Source organism: Buteo buteo, chromosome 16, assembly GCF_964188355.1.
Source record: "Buteo buteo chromosome 16, bButBut1.hap1.1, whole genome shotgun sequence".
In the NCBI taxonomy this organism is placed as follows: Eukaryota; Metazoa; Chordata; class Aves; order Accipitriformes; family Accipitridae; genus Buteo; species Buteo buteo.
The window spans coordinates 4,236,897-4,258,156 of NC_134186.1; the positions used below are offsets into that span (position 1 = coordinate 4,236,897).

The window sequence follows — 21,260 nt, forward strand, 5'->3', positions numbered from 1 at the left end:
CGGCCGGCGCGGCCATGGCGGCGCGGCGGCGGCGCTGAAGGAGACGGGGATGGCGGGTCCCGGCGCGGCCCCTCCGCGCTTGGCTTTGGCCCTGGCCGCTTTGGCAGCGTTTGTCGCCGTTAAGTACTACCGGGACGCTGAGGCAACGCGGCAGCAGGTAACGGGAAGGGGGAGAGGAGGTGGGGGGGGGAAGGCGGTCCTGAGGCCGCGCTGCCCCTCACAGAGGGAGGGATGAAATGGCGGGCGGACCCGATCGCGCCGCCGTCGTGGGGATGAGGAGCTGAGGGGAAGGCGGGCGTTGAGGTGGCCGCCGGGGGTTGAGGTGGTTGTTGGTGGGCTGAGGGGACCCCCGCGCATAGGTGGGCACTGGGATTGAGGTGGCTGTGGCCAGGCTTGAGGTGGCTACTGGGATTGAGGTGGCCACAGGGGCTGAGATAGCTGCCAGCGGGCTGAGGTGACCGCCAGGCATCGGTGGCGGCTGGGTTGAGGTGGCCGCAGGGGTTGAGGGAGCCATCACTAGGCTGAGGTGACCGCAGAGCTGTGGTGGTTGCCATGGGGTTGTGGTGGCCAGGGCGTGTTGGGGGCTGCAGTCTTGAGGTGGCTGCCAAAGTTGAGGTGGCCACCGCCGGGCTGTGGTGACCGTGAAGCCGTGGCAGCCACTGCTAGGCTGTGGGGACAAACAGGTATCAGCAGCTGTGGAGCTTGAGGTGGCCACCGCCAGGCTGTGGTGGCCATCGCCAGGCTGAGGTGACCATTGAGCTGTGGTACTCACCACACACAAGTGGCTATGGGCTTGAGGTGGCCACTGCCAGGCTGTGGTGGCCACCACCAGGCTGAGGTGACCATTGAGCTGTGGTACTCACCACACACAAGTGGCTATGGGCTTGAGGTGGCCACTGCCAGGCTGAGGTTTTGCAGAGCTGTGGCAGCCACCGGGCTTGAGGTAGCCACAGGGATTGTGGTGGCCACCACAATCACAGAGCTGTGGTGACCACCAGGCACCGGTAGTGGCCATGCCTTTGAGGCTAGCTGCCCCCGCCAGAAGAAGGAGGAAGAGCAGGAGCACCAGACCTGGCCCTGCTCTCGGCATAACGCTTCGCTCCTTCTCTCGACATGGCCTCTGAAGGTGTCTTTCCTTCCGGCTTTATTCCCTGTAATAAAAAAGGCCCCAAACTCTCAGATGTCTGTGGATTTTTTTCATACTAGAAATGCAGGTCTTGTGTGCCCTGACTGTAGAAGCAGCGAAGGAGTGGAGGATGTGAGCTGAAAAATGGGAAGGCTTTTTAGGGGCTTTGTTGTGTTTTGGTTTTTTTTTAAATTAGGCTAATTGACATTGGTTTTGATTGTAATCTGTATAATTCAAATGGCTGCTGCATGCTTTGGAGAAAGCATGCCTTTGTTAAAGATCGTACTCCCCTGGCTCTTCACTTGGGTGTGCATCCTTGAACATCTAAAAAGGTTCATGGGAAAGAGCAGACGTCTTGTTCTTGATATTTCTATGGTAAAAAGACAAGTGTTTTTAAATGATGCCTCTTTTCTTTGTCTCTTCTTGCATTGCAAAAAGGGGAGATGGCTCAGACCAGTGAATTAGAAGAATTCCTCTGACAGGGGCAGAAGGGTCAGGGCAGTCCTTCACAGGCTGGCTGAGAGGACCTCAGCCCTGCTTGACGAAAAGCCAGGTCTTGTGGAGGTTTTGTGTTTCCCAGAGGACGGGCAGACAGCTGTGACTGGGCATTGCTGGAGAGGAGAACAAAATGTGAACAGCCCAAGGTTTTTATTTTTCCTTCATCTTGCTTAAAACATATGTCTTGTCTCTTTCTATGGAAATGTTTATTTAGCTAAACAACCCACAAGCAGGTGGGAGAAGAAAACTCTTTGTAAAAACCACAACTCTCTTCCTCTACAAAAAGACTGAAAAAGCTCAGTCTTACTGCTCTGGCACAAACAGGGAAACTTTTTATTTCTTATAATCCCAGATTAGAAAGAAAAAAGAAAAAAAACATAAGCTCTGGAGAGCTTTCTTTAACATGAATGTTATCAGGAAGCAAAGGGCAAAGCCCTGACATCTCTCTACCCTTTTAAACATAATTTTTATCATCCCTTTTGACTGAGTACAGCAAGATGGGTGCATGCTCTGCAGAAGTCTTTGTTCCTCCATGGCTGGGGTCTTATCTCCAGCTGGGTGGGTCCCTGGGGTCCCAGTGGTGAGGCTGTGCATAGGGGCTCACGCGCTGCTGCTGCTGAGCTGCCGTGCTTTGTGAGTGTAGAAATGAATGTTTCCAGAGGGAGCGATCTGTCCTGCAGGGTTGTGCAGAACTGATGCGCTGTGCCAGTACTGCCTGGAACATGCCTTTGCTGGAGAAGTGGCTGTTTTAACCTGCACTGGAGAGGGCAGCGTTGTCTGGAGGAGGCAGGAGCCCGGTACCAAACCTACCAGCAGGGAGGCTGAATTGAACCGGCTGCTGGCACGCGTGTGAGATGTGTGTGCATGCATGTAAGTTGCCTGACCGCAAAGCTACCACATCTCTGGCCAGTTGCGGTTGTAGGAATAATTATCTGATGGTTCTGCAGCTGATGGTTTTTATTGCTTGACCTATGTGGAAGTGCAGGCTGAGGGGATGTGGAGCGTGCTCTCAATTCTTGTCTGTAGATTGATTTTTGGATGCTAATGTCCAACACCAGGCACCTGTATTCCTCCCTTCATGTTCTGCTGTCTTAGACGCAGTCAGAGGTGTTCTTCTGTATGTGTGGGGTATAACTGGTTCCCTTTCTGCCTTCAGCCCTGTTAAGTAAATGATCACGACTTTTTCCTAATACTAAGCAGCAGGCGGTCTAACCAACTAAAAACTTTGTCGCTCATTTGCCTCCCATCCCTTGAGGTCCGTGTCTGTGAAGTGCAAAAAGAAGAGAGACTCTTAAAGATTCATCAGCAGGGAATCGCTGATGCTCTGTGGAGAGGACTAGGAAATGGACCATCTCTTCAGAGCTCAGTACGCATCCAGGACAGCCTCCTCGGCAGAGGGGGAAGCCATCGTGCGCTCCCGGCACGCTTCCCTGCACCATGAGCCGGCTCCCAGACAGTGAGCGATCACAGGGGCCCTTACGAGGTTAATGCATTACGTGCCGTGCACAAGCAAGATCTAGAGCCGAGAGGGGTACTGAAGCCTTGGGCCAGGCTTCATGATATGACCCTGGCACATGGCTGTCAGGGAACAGGGCAGTTGCTCAGGAAAATGTTGTTATCTATTTACAGGGCCAAGGATGTGCATCCCCATTCATTTGGGGAGCAGAGGCACAGTTTTGACCCCAGGAGCGTGGACACTCCGGAGTGGATTATTCCTGTGTGTAGATAAATAACCATCCTGTTCCTTCATTCTGTCTTTCACCTGTGTAGTTTCTGCATGCTCCCTTCCTTGTCTTTCCTCAGCCATGTCTGTGTCCAGATCTCTGGTTTGTATTCCAGGGTCTTTATTTTTGTCTGCTTCAGTCCTAAAACTGCCCTGGAAGGCTCTTAAGTGCTTTTGTTGCTGCAGTTGACAGGAGCAAAGCCTTCCAGGCTGCATTAGTGCTGCTTCAGGCTGGCAGGCAACAGATGGAAAATAAACTAGTTCAGGAGCTCTGGGGATGGTAATGGTGCTGCAGGCAATAGAGAATAAACACGGTTAAACAGCAGAATACAGAGTATTTATCCTTGCAGCTTTAGGCTTTTACGGGGGGTGGCAGGGGAAGCTGCCCCAAATGATGGGTCACAGGGGATGTGCTGCAGGCTGGCTGGCAGTGATGTGGCTTGTCTGACTTGCTACGTCTCTCCTCCTCTCACACCAACGTGGAGCTCTCTTGTTCTGCCTGCAAGTTGTTCCTTTCCTTTCACTGCCAAGTGCTGTGGAGTGGAAATGACTAGAAGAATCTAGAGCCTTTCTGAGGCTGCTCCAAGGGAGACATTGCGTTTCAGTAGTGTTTTCCACTGGATGATCTCTGCGTGGGCTTTGCAGAGGGAGAAACTGAGGCGCGGCATGGCTGGGATCTTGCAGAAGTTTCTGGAGAAGACCATGGGATTTGTGGCTCCCCGATGTATGGCCGAATGAGCAGGCAGTGCTCCCTGCAGAGCAAAGATCTGAAATGCTCCATCCGGTCCTGAGGCTAGAGACCTGGAGGGGATCCTGACCGAAGCAGGGCAGTTGTGTACAGTAATGCTGGCATGGATCTCAGCATGGGTGTAAGTTAAGTTGCTTTCTGCAGAGTTACAAGGGCTCAGTTCATTTCCTTTGTGTTTCTGCAATGTGGATAGTCATGTATTTGACTGCCTTTGTTTCACTGCGCATCAGTTAATTACAGAAATCACAATCTCCAGGTGCTCTGAATATCTGCAGGTTTAGGACTAACTATCTGGAAAAAGTTGGAAATTTTTCTGACAAAAGACTTTGAGGCCGACTCAGAGCAAATGATTCAGTTTGAATTACTCAGCCAGATGTAGTTTTAATATGCTCATGCCAACAGTTCCTGGACACGGATCCCGGTTGTAAATAGCACAAAATCCTGCCAAGGGGCGTTAATCTTTCGATTTGATGGCTGTGTTTGTGTGCTGGAAAGAATGCAAATTAACTCTGAAGCTGAGAGGGGCTGGAGTAAATTTCTGCAAGAGGCTAGAATGAAAGCTCACTTGCCTATTCTTCCCAAACTAGGAGCTGGCCCTGAAGTCTTTGGGAAGTGAGGGGCTGTTTCTGTTTTCTTCTCTGGACACAAACAATGATCTGTACCTCAGTCCGGAAGAGTTCAAGCCAATAGCTGAAAAGCTGACAGGTAGGTATCTATCTACCTTGCAGAGCTCTCTCTGCACAGACCGAGCAAAAGCCAAAGGTAATGCACTCAGCAGTTTTTATCTGCGTCTTTATTTTTTTCTGGGTGCTGGTTTGGGTCTTATTTACATGAGGAGAGGCTGCTAAGCTTTACGTGTTTTTGAAAAGGCTTAAGCACTAGACATCACTTTCACAAAGTAGAGTTTTTATAAGACAGAAGATCCCAGTGCTGGACTAGCAAAGTACATAAGTTACTTTGTGTAGAGCTTAAAGGGGATTTGGGATGGGTGAATGCAACAAATACAGCTCAGCCCAGGCTAGGCCAAAACTGTTAGTGAGTTGCAGCACTTCATTCATATGCTTCTCCAGCTGTAGCAGGCTCTCCCAGATAGCAATTGTGAGAGATCATGTTTGGAGACTGTACCAGTGCGTGGCAAATGTCTCTTGGTGGTGCCAAGCAGGAAGAAGCGTGGTGATTATAATATACAGGAGAGCTTACAGTACAGTCGAAATACAGACAGTTGTTTGCTTGTGCTGTAATGAATTGGCTAAAGCATGTGTTCTGATCCCTCCTAGGTGAAATGAGGCGGCTTAACTGAGCCATGGGGTTTAGAAAGTCGTCCGCTAAAAAGAGGGCTCCCCTTTAATTCATGCAGCTGAAGCTGGTCTCTGGGGTGGGTCTGAGTTCTGCCGCTGCATACAGTGTAGGGACAGCTGGGAAACTCCCAGTGCTCCTGGATTTGCCAGGATAAATGTGTAATCACTTCACAATTGTTTAAAAAGGGAGGGAGGGGAAACAGCTGCTTAAATTCCTGTCCCTTTGTCTAGGGGTTGCTCCCGTCTCAGAATTTGAAGAGGAGGAGACGCCTGATCCAAGCGGGGAGACGTTGTCCATTGTGGCTAAATTCCAGCCTTTGGTCATGGAAACGATGACGAAGAGCAAAGACGGTTTCTTGGGAGTAAGTGTTGTGCAGGATATGTATGGCTAGAAATTCTGGTATAAACGTGTGCAATGGGCTGGTAACATCAGCTGGAATAAATGCTAGCATATCAGGAGGGGGAGATGGTGTTGCTCAAGCCCATGGGATTTGCTTTGACGAGCAAGCTCGCTGCTTTCTGCAGCATTTCATTGTTTTCAGTGCACTCAGCAACACTATGCCCCAATTAATACGCCCTTCCTGGGAAGCTTGAAGCAGACATTAGAGATGGCTCTCCTGGAGCTAAGTCTGAAAGCAGTGGTGATATGTGGTATGGTCCCCTCTCTCCCATTTCCTATTACTCACTTAACTGAAAGTTGACAGAACTATTTGGTGGTGTTTGGGCTGGTAGGAAGAATTTGAAATGTGATATTTTTTTTCCCCCTTCTCCAAAGCTTACTTACATCCATCAGCATTACTGCATGTTTGAAGAGGCCAGTCTAGGCTCTGATAGTGTCTTTTGTTCACAGATTTCTCATGTTGCTCTGTCTGGGCTGAGGAATTGGACTGCCCCAGCAGCCCCTATGAGTGTGATGCTTGCCAGACAGTTTAAAGCCTTTCTTCCTCCAAAGAGTAAACTGGATCTTGGGGATCCATGGTGGATAATTCCTAGTGAATTGAACATCTTCACTGGGTATCTTTCCAACAACAGATTTTACCCTCCGCCTCCCAAGGGCAAAGAGGTGAGATATGAAACTCAATTTATATATACCTGAGAGGTAGTTTGTATAAATGTTCTGCCTTATAGCCCAGATGAATCGCAGGAGTCCCTAGAGCAGACAAGGCTTTTGCATTATGTCTCCTTGGACTTTCTAAGGGAGCAAAAAGGCTGCAGCATACAGCCAGGAGCAGCACCTCCTAAATTGGAGGTAAATGGAGAGCAGGTAAAAGCTCTGGGCATCTGTTACGGCCAGATGAGGCTGACTTGAGTAACTTCATCTTGCTTTGTTTAAGCATTTGGGTTTTTAGGGTAGTCTTTCCTGGACAGGTAGGGGAGAGGGTTATTCAGAAAGCACTTCTGTGAAGTAATCGTGCCTTGTGGAACAGTTGCCGAGTGCCACCCCAGAGGTAGGCGTTTCATTGACAAGTGAAACGATGTGTATACATAGTTTGTAAAGGCAGGCGTGTATATTGCTCTCCCCCAGGGTGCCCAGGTAGGTGTTAGTGATCACATAGTTGATACACCTTCGCAGCCTGGTGTGTTTATTGATTGCATACCTACTCTTTCAAAGTCTTAAGTAGTATTGATGGAGGCAGCCTCATAGATCAGTTTACCGTACTCAGACATCCAACTGACTGGGATGATGGAAACTTGCAAACAATGGGAATACCATAAAAAGCGTGGAAGATGGATTTATTTTTAAAAGCAGTCTTTTGCTTTATCTCCTTGTTTTGTGATTAGGTAGGTCTCTGAGCTAATTTTTAAGTCATAGCAGTTCTCTTGCCTTCCTGATCTGGTAGGGAGTTACTCTGCAGCTGCAGCTGACCTGCAGTAGAGGAACTGGTCTCATTTTTGCTCTCTTACAATTCCTTCTCTAGATCATAATCCACAGGCTTTTGAGCATGTTCCACCCACGCCCCTTTGTCAAAACCCGCTTTGCTCCCCAAGGAGCTGTGGCCTGCATCCAAGCCATCAGCACGTTCTACTACACGATAGCGTTCAGGTAAGGCCATGGGTTTGGGGTGTTAGAGGAGGGCTTGGGGGCACTTCTGAATTTGTTCCATATCTCAGGGAAGTGGAGAAGGCTGCTGTGAGCCTGTGGCAGAGGATGTGCGTGTCATTGCATGTGCAGTCGCACTCCCAAACAAGATCCGATGTGTCCTGGCTGGGAGGGAAGTGAAGCATTTCGAGGAAGAGGGTGGTTCATAGCCAGCTCTTGCCCATGTGTGATGCTTTGCTGACACCCAAAGAGGGCACCCATGCTCCCAGTGTCACCGAATCCCTGGTGAGGCAGGGACTGTTGCCCACATGCAGGACAGCAGCCATCCTCCATCACCCTTGGTTTGGAGCTATCCCTGGCTGAAAGGGGAGAGTCTGATTAGCAAGAAATTTGTTAGATTTTGGTTAATGGGGGTGGAGTGCCTTTCCAAGGGGGAGAGTCTGGGGAATTGTTCTCTGTTTTACTGGAAGTGTTACCCGCAGCTTTTATTTGCCTGATCAGGCTGAAAGGGTGGCTGAGTGGGTCTTAGCCTGTTCCTGTGTTTCAAGGAACGATAATGTAATTCATCCTTCCTGGATGGACACTTACTGCCCAGTTCCAAAAGACATCAATATTAGAGATGATCCTGACACAGGGGATCTGCTCCAACCTTTTACCCTCTTCATTGTGTGACATGAAAAGCTTTTTGAACTGAACCTCAGCCCCAGTTTAGCTTCGTAATTTCTGGTGCCTGGAGATAACTTCCCTGCTGTCATCTGCAATGCATAATCCATTCTGTCCTCCTGGTGCTGCAGCTGATGGCTCCTTTCTTGTTTCAGGATCCATGCTGAATTCCAGCTGAATGAGCCACCAGACTTCCCTTTCTGGTTTTCCCCAGGCCAGTTTACAGGTCACATCATCCTCTCCAAGGATTCTTCCCATGTCCGAGAGTTTAAGCTCTTCGTTCCTAACAACAGGTACAGCTGTTTCTCTCTCTTCCTGGGTGCTGAACAGACTTGAGGATTGTTTTAAATGAAGCCCAGTGGAACCCAGGGGCTCTGGGATCCTGTCCTGTGCAGGAGTGGGGGCTGTGCATGGGGGAGACTGGTGGGCTCTTTTTTAATGAAGATATGAGTGTGGTGACAGCTCTGTCCTTAGCCGTATGTGGGCATCCTGGCCCGTGCAGGGAAGGCAGATCTGCAGTCTGAGCTTTGGGCAGGCTGGTTCTGCTGTTTGCTTATCTGTTTTCCCCACACATCCTTCTCTGCCAGCAGTCATCACGGTCATCATGTCCTCAGTTCTCTAGATACAGTTGCTCCCTAAACAGGTTCTGATGCAATTTTTCAGAAATAGCTCTGTTTATCAACAGGTCTGGGGGGCATCTGGCTTGGAAGAGGCAGGGAAGAACAAGGGCAGAGGAGGGACATGGGAGAAGCAGGGCAGAGGTTGCTGGGAACATGGAGCGTGGGATTGAGGATAGTTGTCCTTGCACAACCTGGCTGCAACTGGCATGTGCTTCAACTGAGCGTCCAAGCCTGAGCTGTCCTGTGCCAAACCACTTTAGAGGGAGGTACCTGCAGGCCCATGGGAAGACACACAGGGATGGGAAATTTAAGTTGTCCTGATACTGCCCTAGAGGCAGGCAGCAGCCTCTTTGTTAGTAGCACTGCTGCAAGCACTGCTCCCTTTGACCTGTCCCAGCAGTCCCTGGCTGTGGCAGGCACTCTTGCAGATGTCGGATACCTGTTGGAAGCTGCAGAACATGTCTGTGATGGATGAGCTCACGCTTTTCAGCCAAGTCCCTGGAAAATCTGACTGAATTGAGCTCTGCAGTTGTCTGTAAAACTGGCAAATGCATCCCTACTAGTTGCTGAGGATCCCTGACCCATTTCAAGGTCTGATTCGCTCACCAGTAACTGTCCCTTGGTACTTGGAGGATGGGGAGAGACAGGCAGGGTGTGGAGAGCAGCCCCTGGCAATCCCAGTGCCTGGCTTAAAGCACTGAAGTTCAGCAAAGCCTGATGCTTTTGCTTCAACATATTTTTTGCTTGGTGTTTCACAGGTTAAGGTTTTGTGAGCATAGCTTTGCACTAGCTCATCCCTGCTCTCTGGCAAGCAGCTGGAAGCGTTTCAGGGGAAAGAAGCTTCAAATCTCTTTGCCCGTGACGGCTGGAGTGAAAATTCTATTATAACATTACCCTGGCGACTCAATCCCTATGGCTCTGTCAGCACATTTGTTACAGCAAGCAGACACTTACGGCTCTGCCAGCAACTCCTTACAAAAGCCTTTTGCTTCCAAAAAACACTTTTAAGATTTCCGCAGGATCAGAATGTGCAAGTTAAGTGCTGGGAAGGAAGGGGGGAGCAAAGACACCTCTCTCTTCTGTACTGTGACAGTACTCAAAGGTGTGAGCGCATTTGCCCAGAGTGTTGCGTGGGTGCCTGGGCCCTGATCCAGCAGGGATCTAGTGTTGCTGGTCTTGTTCAGGGAACATGGTGATCTCCAAGGAGCCAGAGGCTCTGGGCTTCAGTGCTGACCCTGCAAGAGGAGCACTGGGTGTTCTTATTTGTTTGGGGTTTCCCATACACAGCTTTAGCCTTGGATGACTCTGAACATACTGGGTTCGCTTTGCAGGTCTCTGAATGTTGATATGGAGTGGCTGTATGGGGCGAGTGAAAGCAGCAACATGGAAGTGGATATTGGTTACCTGCCTCAGGTCTGTAGTCACTCTCAGTCCTCCATATGTGTGCAGCATCTCAGCAGGGATTTATGCTGCCATGGTCCTGAGCTGTATAACCTCAGTTATCCCTGTTCTTTAGAGCTTTCTCTCGAATATTTCAATATAATAATATAATCTCTGTTGATCTGTGTATGTCCTCTGCAGCACAGTGGCTCCCTGTTGCCAGTTCTTGTAATATTTTATTTTTTCCCTCTGTGTGGGTTGAATCCTAAGCTCTTGGAGTCATGCAACTTTTTCCATTTTTAAAAAGTTGTCTGACAGGCAGGGGGAAGATTAGGAGCTGAACCCAGGCCCTGAGCCTAGAGGGGAGTACGAACAACAGTGTGTCTGAATTTAGAAACTGCATGTGGTAATCCCAGCTCTTGGGACAGGAAATGTAAGTCAGGATTTTGAATGCCTGAACTTAACAGTCCCATTTTCTCCTAAACTAGATCCATGTTTCTTTTTAATTGCGAAAAGTCAGGAAAAGAGCCTTGCAAAATAATATCAGATGTACCAGAACACTGAACTGCAGGGAAGCTCCTGAACAGCTTTCCCTTTTGCACCCTCTTGTGGCTAGCCGCGGGCTGTGTAAGGGCTGTGCTGGCGATATGAGCAAGAGCTTCAAACTAGCCCTGCAGGTCCCGATGGTTTTAAGGATCTGGTGTCCCACAGTCAAAAATCTCCACTGGGAAAGTGGGAACATGGAGTGAACAGGTCTCATGCCTTTCCAATCTAGCGAGCACAGTCAGACAATAACTGAAGGAAATGAAGTTGCTTTCCTGCTATTCCCCAATAAAACACATCTGCAACTGATAAACTGCAGCTCCGGGAGACAATAGATCAACCTATATCTTCATTAGAACATGCACAGTCTTATTTTGCATCTTTATCCTGTCCTGGAGTACAGAAAAAACAGGAGTGGGGTGTCTGCAATGTCCAACTCAGCCTGTTCTCCTGCAGATGGAGCTGGAATCGACAGGGCCTTCAATCCCCTCTGTGATCCATGACGAGAATGGAAATGTGATTGACAGCAGGGATCCCTCAGGGGACCCCATTCAATTTGTGTTTGAAGAGATAACCTGGCAGCAGGAAATCCCCTGGGAAGAGGCAGCCCAGAAGCTGGAAGTGGCCATGTATCCATTTAAGAAGGTGAGGAAGGGGCCAGCGCTTCCTTGGCACATTTATTTGGGGTGGGTAATCTTCACTGAGGTGTCCAGTAACCTCAAAGACCAGCAGAAACCAGAGGTCACAACCTGGTCAGCATTCAGAATAGTGTGAGGGTCTCCCAGCTCAGCATGTGCCTCCCAGACACTGTGTGTGGCTTGATGGACTTCCAGTTTCCAGAGGAGGGAGTACAGCATCTCTGAAAGGCCATTTGGGGTTGAACAGCAGCACAGGCAGGAGCAAAGCCTAGAAGTCATGTGTCCCAGGCTCGTATTGTAAATGTAGGCTCATCCTTCCTTCCTCTTATCAGTAGCTGCCGACGCAGTTTCTGAGTGAAGCAGGTAATCACGCTGCTTACAAATGGTTTTCCTCTGGCGTTACTTTTGCAATGTTCAGCTACCTTTGGACCAAGCTTTCCTTATCAGCAGAAAACACACAATCCGCCTGTGCCTCTGCATCCCGCAGTGAGACACAAATTTATAGCATTGGGTGACCCAAACTATTTAACATGCCAGTAGCCTGTGGAGCAGATGGCTACTGCCTGTCACTGCTTCCTTGGCTGAAGGGACACGTTTCAATGGCTGCCTCCTTGTGCGTGAGCTTACAAATGTCCCTTTGAGCTGCCAGGATGTTAATAAAGTTCCCTTCACTTGAGTGATTGGAACAGTCTCTGTGCAGGGTCCCTCACAGCCAGTTTTTAGACCATTTCAGTGAGGGTTTGTAATAAATATCTCAAGGCCAGATTTCCCAGGCTGCTGAGGTGTGTTTGTTGACAGCCTGCCCGCAGTTGTGCAGATGCTTTCTGCAGTGTGTAAAGACGGGGTTCTGCAGGTGCCAGTAACAGCCCACAGGGTGTGTGAGGGGCTCGCTACAATCTCACTGGGAGATGAAGTTGTCCTTGAGGAAAGTACCACAGTTGTCATTTGCTTTAATCTGCAGAATATACTGCAGATTAAAACTCGTGTGTGCGCCACCTCTGGGATGTGGCAGGTCTGGTTCCTTCAGACCCTGCTCGTATTTGAGGTGGGCTGTTCTGTGTCTATTTCTCAAGCTGTCTCTCTGCCTCCAGGTCTCCTATCTTCCCTTCACACAAGCTTTCGAGAAAGCAAAAGCAGAAAAGAAGCTAGTGCACTCGATCCTGCTGTGGGGTGCCCTGGATGACCAGTCCTGCTGAGGTGAGGACATGCCTAGTGTGGCTGCGAGAATGATGTACCTCCTTCAGGCTCTGAGAAGAGCTGGGGATCAGGGAGCTGTTCACGAGCCAGCGGTAAACGTTGTGTTACTCATTTCGGCACTGAAGATGGTGAACGGAAAAAGGCTGGAACTGGGCAATTACTGATCAGGGCTTAGCTCCGCAGTGGCAGGATCAGATCTATTTGAGGCAAGCCCTAGACCAAGTCACTAATTCAAGTGGCTTTTTCAAGGTAGAGGCATGGGTCTGGTCTTTCTCCTTTCTCTTCCCCTCTCAGTCTGCGTGGGTAGAGGCAGCACCTGCAGGGTGAAAGGGACACTGCTCTCTGCTTTGTCCCTGACACCTGCACAGGAGACGCCAGAGCCAGATGTGTGGGCCTGGGGCTGTCCTGATGTGTAGCTTTTTCCCTCACCATGCCTAAGAACTTGCATGCCACATTGGGCAGGAGTGATGGGTGGGAGAGGGGCAGGTATCTTTAGTCCTACTGCCCTTAAAAACTCTTCAGCATGTGTGGGCTCTGCTTGGCATGAACAGCAAGAGGCACTCAGTGTGGGTCCACAGGGACTGATCCTTTCCTAAATGGACCACACCAGTCGGTCTCTGTGGCAAGCTTGTCCTGGTCCTTCTGTTGCCTTGCAAGTGGCTGGGGTCTGCTCTGGTGAGTCTTGTCTGCCAGCAGCACAAACGGGAAATGGAAAGCTACCAACAAAGCAGAAATAAGACAATGGACCAGGCTGGGGGGAGCCTGAGCCAGCTGCCACAGCAACTAGAGTGTTGGCATCACGGTGGCATCAAACATGGCAACCGTCAGCTCAGGAAACACAGCAAACCACTGTCTGCCTCTCTTTCTATGACAGGTTCAGGGCGAACTCTCCGGGAGACTGTCCTGGAAAGTTCGCCCATCCTCGCCCTGCTGAATGAGAGCTTCATTAGCAGCTGGTCATTGGTGAAGGAGCTGGAAGAGCTGCAGGTGAGCGTCACAGCCACATCTGCCATCTTTGCGTTCAGTGCTAGTGAATGCAGACAGTGCTTGGCACGGGGGTGCCAGCAGGAGCAGGGAGCTCACACCTGTGCCAGTGGGGGATTTCGGTTCCAAGCCCTCCATGTCCTAGCAATTACAGGGGCCAAGCAAACACCAGATGGAGGCAGGCTAAGAAAATGGCACCATCACCCCTTTCACTCTGTCATGGTGCCAATTTTAAAAGCTAAACCAGATGCTTCACTGCAAGATAGCCCTGCCCAAGGCCATTTGTGCCATCAACAAACTGAATTCTCTGTAACCCAGGGAGCAACCAAATACTGTCTGAACCCTGAGTCTCCTGATCACACCTTTCCCCCCTTATGAGCCTGCCTCTGGGCCTGTGCTGTCAGCTGGGGTCAATCATGGAGCTGGAGACTCTGGGAAAAGCTGGGATCAGGCTGTTGGTGCACCTGGGAACTGCCAGTGATGGGGTGATTTTATTGTTCAGAGAGAAAATCTACAGCTAAAAAGTGAGGAGAAGACTGACTGAAAGGGAATAGTAAAGCAGATAGTGAGAACAGAGCCAGTTACTGCCATGCTGCAGAGTAGCTTTTCGGTCTGCCTTCTCCTGCGTTCGGTGTACTCCTCCTGCGCTGTTCTGCTAGTTTTGGTGTGTGCAGGCATGTTTCTTTGGGGTCTCCTTACAGACCAACAGAGAGAATGAGTTCTACAGCAAGCTGGCTGACCTGCACCTGGAGAAATACAACTTCCCTGTGGAGATGATCATCTGCCTCCCCAATGGCACAGTGGTATGTTCATTACCCCGTTAGCTGGCCTTGGCTCTTCCCATCAGAATGTGCTCTTGTCAGGGTCATCTGCAGACCCTGAAGTGAGTGTCTGCTCCCCCAGCCATCCCCTGGCTCCTTGAGCCTTTGTGGGGCTGCAGTCCCTCATGGTGCTGTGCTCTGATGGATGCTGTGGCAGACAGACAGCAGCTCTACCAAGAAATCTGAAACAAATGTCTTTTTATTCAGAGACAGGACAACAGCAGCTCTGGGTGGAGGGAGGGGAGAACAATCAGAGTTGAACCAAATGTCTGCCTGCGTTTCCTCATTGTCCCTGGTTGGAGTCAGTGATCTTTGGGAAGCCATTGTAGCTTGTTTCCTGCACCCATTGTCCCTTGTGCTTATGCTTTGGAGAAAATCCCTCCTTATCAGCACTTTCTAGCACATTTATCTTGATTCCCCAAGTTTGTCACAGCAAATCAGCCATTAGCAAGTCCATGTGCTTCAGCTCTGCTGTTGCTCCCCAACAGCCCCCCCCCGCCTTGGGTTTGAAGAGTGACAGCAGTCCCTGACACTTGACAGTGTGGTGCTTTGCTGTGTGTCAGCAGCCAGGCTGTCTGTAGCGGAGGATCCTGCCAGGGCTAATCTGATTGTGCCCCACACTTGCCAGATATTAGCTAGTAACACGTGCAGTGAATCCTTGCTGTCTTTTTAGTGGCTCCCCTCCAGATGAGGGACGGGTGGTGGCTTCAGCTTACCTTGTCGAGGTTGCCGTGTTCAGTGGCCACATGTCCCCCTCTCCCACCTCCGTGGGGGAGCGGAAAGCACAGAGGCATTTGAAGCTCAGGTGCTGGTTTTGCAGCTGAGCTGGGCTGAGAGCACACACCCCAGCAGTCAGCGTGGTCGGGCTGCCATCTCCCCAGCCCTTGCTCAGAGCTAGGTTTTACGCCTGCATGATTTTTCCCAAATCACCTTCATCTTCTTCTTAACCTAAGTGAGGGGTCAGCACTCTAGGGGGAAGAAACAGACCGTTGCCTTTTGTACCTCTTTTTCTGACTGTAAAATGCAAACCTGAATCCTGGATGCTGAATTAGCATTTGCAAAGTATTAGAGATTCTTTAAGAGTTGTTACAGTTTGTCACCTATGTCCTGGCCAGAGGCCAAGGCAGTGGATGGGGAATTGTTCTGGCCCTTAAAGTCTCCTCATCTGTTTTTTTTCCCAGATTCACCATATCAATGCCAACTACTTCCTGGATATTACTTCTATGAAGCCTGAAGATGTCGAAAGCAGCATATTTAGTTTCTCAACCAATTTTGAAGACCCTTCAACTGCAACTTACCTCCAGTTCCTGAAGGAAGGACTGCAAAGAGCAAAACCATACCTGCAGACCTAAAAACAAAGGCACCCGAATGCCCCACAGAGATGGCCAAAGACTTCAGAGATCTATTTTGATTACAGCAATTCTTCCTCATCTTCATGCCAGACATTGATGTTAAGATGCAGACAGTCCCAGGACCAGGGCTTTGCTCTCGATGTTGGTTTGAGGCTAAGTTTCAAGTGATACCAGTTTACATAACCTGCCCTTTTGAATTCAGGCAAATTTTTACAGGAGTGAAAATACTTGAATCTATAAACATTCTCGGTGCATATACCTTGATTTGCCACCCACCCTCGTGTTTTTCCAGCTCCTGTTCAGACTCTGTGTGAAACTCGCGTAACAGCTGTACCAAGCGTCACCCGGAAACCCCTGATCTCAAGGACTGGACTGTGTGTTGAATCATGGAGAACAGCATTGCCATTACGACCGAACACTCGTGGTGAGCGCCTGTGCCCTGTGGGCGAAGGCGCAGAATCCAGCACAGGTGGGAAGTTCCCTCCTGGTAGCCGGTGTCCTCCACACCTCCTCGCCAGCAGCAGCTCTGAGCTGTAAGCTGCCTGGTGGCTTGGATGCCAGCTCTTCACGATGGCATTTATTGACAGCAGTGGCAACCAATGCATAATGGGACTGTAGCTGGTAATATGTAGACATGAACGTAGGAGGTTTGAACTGGAGGCTTGAGCTCTGGAATGGCCTCCTCCCAGCACCCTGTGTAACGGGGCGGGAGAGCTGTCTCACTTATTCAGGTTCTTTGCATCTAAGGGAGGTGCTGAGGTTGACACAGTGAAATTAAGGAACGGAGACCAGGGCATTAGAGGTATGGTCCGGCTCAGATGTCAGGGGCGAATTAACTCGGGGGGATTAGGGGTCAGAGCCCCACGAGCTCTACCAGTGCAGTACGTGCACTCCAGGCTACAGGACATGGTAGTGAGCAGTGCCCCCACCCCGTTCAGCCCAGGGCTGCTCCCACCCCACTGGCTTTGAGAGCTTTGTTCTCCCAGCGTCTCCTTGGAGATGATGAAATGCTCTGTCCATGTTTGCTTTGAGCTTCCAAGTCATGCTGAATGATGAACCATGATGAAGTTCCCTTTGGGAACTTCAAGTTCAGTGTTGCCCTGAGAGCATTAACTGGTTGAGAACTGAGCAGTTTTAAAAGCCAGCAGTACTAAAGAAATTTTCAGGAGATTTTTCCAAAGAAATTGTTAGGACAGAACGCCTTTGTCCCTTATCTGTAACCACCCTGAGCAGTTGCTCCTACTCTGTACCAGTGCCTGGCTACAGACTGAGCATAATTTGGAGAAGGAAAGGTTAAATGAAACGGGTTTTAAAGTATATTCCTGTAGATAGGTGAGGAGACAAAGCATCTTCAATAGATGGCTGCAAACAGCCATGGCTGTTGATGCTTTTTCTGTTCTCTGAAGCACAATTTTGTTGGACCAAATCAAACAGGGAGAAAAAGGGAGAAAAGCTTTTTTTTTTTTTTTTTTTTTGTAAGGGGTATTTTCATTCCTGGGCTCCAGGACCTGGGAGGAACCCAGGCATCGTGATTACCCTGTCCCCACCCTGCCCCAGCCTTCCTGTATGTATCCGTGGCTGGAGACTGAGCTTAGATGGACCTCTGGGCTGAACCAGTGTAACTTCACTTAATTGCTCTAGTGAGATTAATTACCCCTGGGATATTTCTCAGTATCGGCTTTATAACTATGCATTAGCTCTGCACTTTTCTTGCACTCCAAGGGGCCTGCAGTAATGACAGGCTTGGATCTGGCAGCGCTTTCAGCTGCAGGAAGTGCCAAAGCCTCCAGGCAGTGTTTGAGACCAAGCTCCTGTCGCACTGACGGTCTCGTCCTTTTGGGGGGCTTTGGTCTTGTCCCTTCAGGGCACTTTGGTCTGAGCAGAGAGCAGCAGAGGAGACCAAGTACCTGCCTCCCCCCAGCTCCTTGGGAGGCACAGCTGCAGCATAGATCTGCCCTTCTGGCTTTTACAAAGCTTCACGTGAGGTATTTTTGCTGCACCTTTCCTGAGCCCCTCAGACAGGGGCTTTGGACTTCAAAGCTGTGTCTGTCAGTTGTGCTCGGGTGGAGAGTTCATTCCATTTCTTTATCCTTCCCACCGGTTTTGCAGCAGAAGGGGCTGGAGAGGGCAGTGGCTGAGCAGGCAGGGATTGCTTTTGTCTTTCAAGGCTTGGAAGAACAGGCACAGCAGCGGTTCCGCAGGGCCGGGGGAGCCCCTTGGCCTCACGCTGTGCTGAGGTCGGGAGTTGCACAGGGCAGCATCGCTCATTTGATCCCTGGCAGCGATGGTGCCTGCGACAGTCCCACACACAAGTAGGGTCCGTGCCTGAGCCTGCGGTGAGCCCGGGCTCGCACGAAGCCTTCGGCATCCCTGAAAATACCTTGTGGTTTTTTCCTCTGGTGAACCGCTGGGCTCTCGCAGCTCTGCCCAGAGCCACCTTGCAGCGCTCCTGGGCTGTCCGAGCTCGGGGTTAGTCCGAAGGGTGGCAGAAGGAGCCCAAGCAGCCGCCCCCAGGCTGGAGTGATCTGGGGGGTCGGGGGGGGAACTCACCTGTGTCCCCCCATTAACTGCAAAGCTGCTTAATTGATCTGTCGCTGCCCATTTGCTGCCGTAGGTGGGCTCCGGACAGAAGCTGTTGCCTGAGGCTTTTATTAATATGTGCCAAGCTTTTTGTCTCCTCTTTGTAAACTTGCTAAGTTGGGGTTTTTTTTCCGATAGGTTTGTAATACCTCTTGGGGGGGGGGGGAGGAGGTGCTGCTTTTCCCCCCCTCCTGGGCTTTGTGACGCTCTGGTCCGAAACCCACACGGGGCCAGAGCCGATGTTTTCTCAGCGAGGGTCCGGGGGGAGAAGCAGCCCCGCGCGGTTCGGTGCCGGTTGGCGTGAGGGGGGCCCTCGGGCCCCGGCTGTAGCTGCACTCGTTAAACCCATCCCACCACCCTCGGCCTCCTGCACTCCTTGCCTCCGGGCGGACGGGGCGGGAAGGGGGGCTGGAGGGGAGGGGGGGGACAGCGGGGCCGGCTTTGGGTGGGACGGGGGCGGCGGGAACGGCTCGGTGTGAGCGTGGAGCGGGCTGACCCGCGGCGCTGTCCCCCTCATGCCGCCATTACGCCCCTCAGGGCGCCATTACAGCCGCCCCCCCTCCTCCTCCTCCGAGGGGCGCATGCGCGGGCGGCGGCGGAAACGCGGGGGGGGCGGGTTCTGCTTCCGGGTAATGGCGGCGGCGGGGCCGTGCTGCACCGCCGTCCCTCAGGTACCGGCGGGGCCCCGGGGAGATGGCGGTGGGCGGGAGCGGGGCTGGTCGCGCCTCAGGCTACCGGCCGAGGGACGGGGGCTCGCTGCTTGGCCGCGGGGGTGGCGGGGAGGGGCGCCTGGCTCGGCTCCGGGGGCTCCGTGGGGGCCTGGGCCGGCCCCGGTCCCGGTCTCGGTCTCGGCCCCGGCAGTGCTCGCAGCGAGTGGCTTCTGTCTTCCAGTGAGAAGCGCCAGCGCGGCGGGGAGCAGGGTAAGATGAGTCCGGTCCGCGCCCGCGGGAGCCGCAGCACCCAGCGCTGAGCCCGCCCCGGCGGCCACCGCCATAGCCGGAGATGGCAGCGGATTCCGTAAGTGTAACGGCCGCTCGAAACGCCTCCCGGTACCGGTGGGCACCTGGGACCCTTCACCACCGCCCACGGGCCCCCTTCCCCTCCCGGGCCCTTTCACTACCGCAAGCTCTCCCGTGGCCGGTAGCCAGAGGACCGTCACAGCAGTCAGTGCGCTCCCAGCTCGGAGATTCAGTTTAAAATACACCTCAGGAATTTAAAATGTAACTGCGTAAGACCAACGTTCAGGCATTGCGTGCCTAACAAGCCCCAGCGATAAATCCATTAATGGATTTGTTGGTGGACTGAGCGATATAACCTGTCTGGATTCTGGTTTGTCATTGTGGTGTTCGCTGTCCCGAGTCCTGTGCTCCCTCCTGTCACGAGAGCCTGTGATGGCTGTAAAACTGGCAGAGGGGCAGACAGAGCACTTCACCTTTTCAATCCAATTCAGAAGCATCCAGAGATCACTAAAACATTTGCTGTTTCTGAAAACACCCTCTAAGGCTGAAAACATCCTCTCATTGGCCCTCAGCTGGCATAGGCATTGAGTACACTTGTCATTTTGCCGTCATCCAAGAAACGTTTACAGTCTTATCAGTGCTGCTTGTATTAAAGACCATGTGGAAGCGAGAGTGTTCCTTTAAACGAGTCTTTCTTCTGATTTAATTTTTCTCCTGGGCCCCTCATGTGATGCTGTTTTCCTCCTTTTTGCATGTTTTCATTTGGAGCTCAATGTCTGTTACTGAGTGCTTTTAGTTTTCAGTCCTGAAAATACTCCACCTGTGTTTAAAATGCTTCTTAAGTAACTGGCTGACTTTCAGCTGAAACACCATTTTATGGAATAAGCTAATAACCTCAGTTATTAGCAGATTCCCAATTAAAAGTGCCACTCAACAAATAAAAAGTCAGAGATCAGAGCTCTTGAGTTGATTGTATAGCACAGTTTCCAATTTCATAAATTTTAAGAAGGGCAACTGACTCAAACTATTAACGATATCACATGGATTCTTGTAGACGATCCCCATCTGGCAGAACAAACCCCATGGCTCAGCACGCAGCGTTGTCAGGAGGATCGGGTCAAACCTCCCTTTAAAACCCTGTCCCAGAGCAACCTTTGAGGTAAGCAGATTCATAAGGGATCTGGTGATCACATATTGGAAGCTGCTGCTCCAGAGCAAGGCAAGGTGCTGTCACAAGCTGCTGTTCTGTCAACCGCATGCGTCTGCAGAGTTGTATTCACAAAACTCATGTAGCTGTATAGTTAAGAGGATTTTATTCCTTTTTTTAGAAATTCTGTTCTTGTAAGTGATCGTTGGCAGCTTGAGGAAAATACCTCCTGAAATAGGGTCTGTGGACTGGGTTAGCAAGCTAGAGGAGACAGAAACATGGAGTTGCTGAACCAGTGCTTTGTTGTGTGACCTCCAGCAAGCCCCCTGCCCTCTGGGCCTGTGTTTCCTAAACATTAAAACAGGGTTTATGGAAACGCTTACGTCACTGTTTAAGCTCAAGGACAGTGCTGGGACATGTAGTGGCGAAGTGTTGCACGTGGCCTTGGCAGCATGCTAAGCTGTATCAAGTATCCCTTTGCTGCCTTGCTGTTCAGTCTCGCAGAGCACAGTAACACACCAACACGCCCAAGAACACGTGCAGAAGCCGACGCATGCAAGCGCTACGTTCCCATGAGCCGAATGGTGTTGCTGTCGCATATCTGACAGATGCAGCTGCAGACCTAGTGCAGGGGAGAAAGGATCTGACAGCCGGTACAGCACATCTGGGGTGGCTTCAGGAGACAGGACCACTGTCTCCTTAGTGTAACTTTCTTTTTAGGTTCTACCAAATGTTTCGGAGCTCTATTTAAATGATGTCCCTCCAGTCCCCACCTTGGCAGACATTGTGTGGATAGCAGCAGATGATGAAGAAACATATGCCAGAGTCAGGTTGGTTTCCTCTTTGTGTCTGCTGGTCCTTACTTTTATACACTGGTTTATTTTGCACAGTGTAGGCTGGACATTGATCACACGATCACAACTTCCAGTCCTCCCAAGGTCT

At 50.9% G+C, this 21,260-nt stretch overlaps 2 protein-coding genes across 5 annotated transcripts in view; both read left to right on the forward strand.

Annotated features, from left to right (window-relative positions):
• On the forward strand, positions 1–18,570 carry SELENON (selenoprotein N). 2 transcript variants are annotated; one of them, XM_075047484.1, is made up of 12 exons: positions 1–157; positions 4,683–4,800; positions 5,625–5,755; positions 6,244–6,456; positions 7,313–7,437; positions 8,253–8,390; positions 10,049–10,130; positions 11,097–11,285; positions 12,370–12,475; positions 13,350–13,462; positions 14,161–14,262; positions 15,462–18,570. In XM_075047484.1, the coding sequence occupies exons 1-12, from the start codon at positions 50–52 to the stop codon at positions 15,630–15,632; spliced, it is 1,596 nt and encodes a 531-aa protein (XP_074903585.1). In that variant the 5' UTR covers positions 1–49; the 3' UTR covers positions 15,633–18,570. The 2 variants fall into 2 exon arrangements, with proteins under 2 accessions (XP_074903585.1, XP_074903587.1); XM_075047486.1 differs by lacking the exon at positions 1–157 and adding an exon at positions 4,038–4,216.
• Positions 15,663–21,260, forward strand: part of MTFR1L (mitochondrial fission regulator 1 like) — a 15,076-nt gene continuing 9,478 nt past the window's right edge. Inside the window, exons 1-4 of one of the 3 annotated variants that reach the window (XM_075047488.1) lie at positions 15,663–16,101; positions 19,104–19,229; positions 20,226–20,330; positions 21,039–21,148. In XM_075047488.1, the coding sequence (XP_074903589.1) occupies positions 19,215–19,229; positions 20,226–20,330; positions 21,039–21,148 (230 nt within the window). In that variant the 5' untranslated portion in view covers positions 15,663–16,101; positions 19,104–19,214. Of the gene's footprint in view, positions 16,102–18,746; positions 18,884–19,103; positions 19,230–20,225; positions 20,331–21,038; positions 21,149–21,260 lie in introns of those variants that run through there. The other 2 variants (XM_075047487.1, XM_075047489.1) reach the window with 2 other exon arrangements.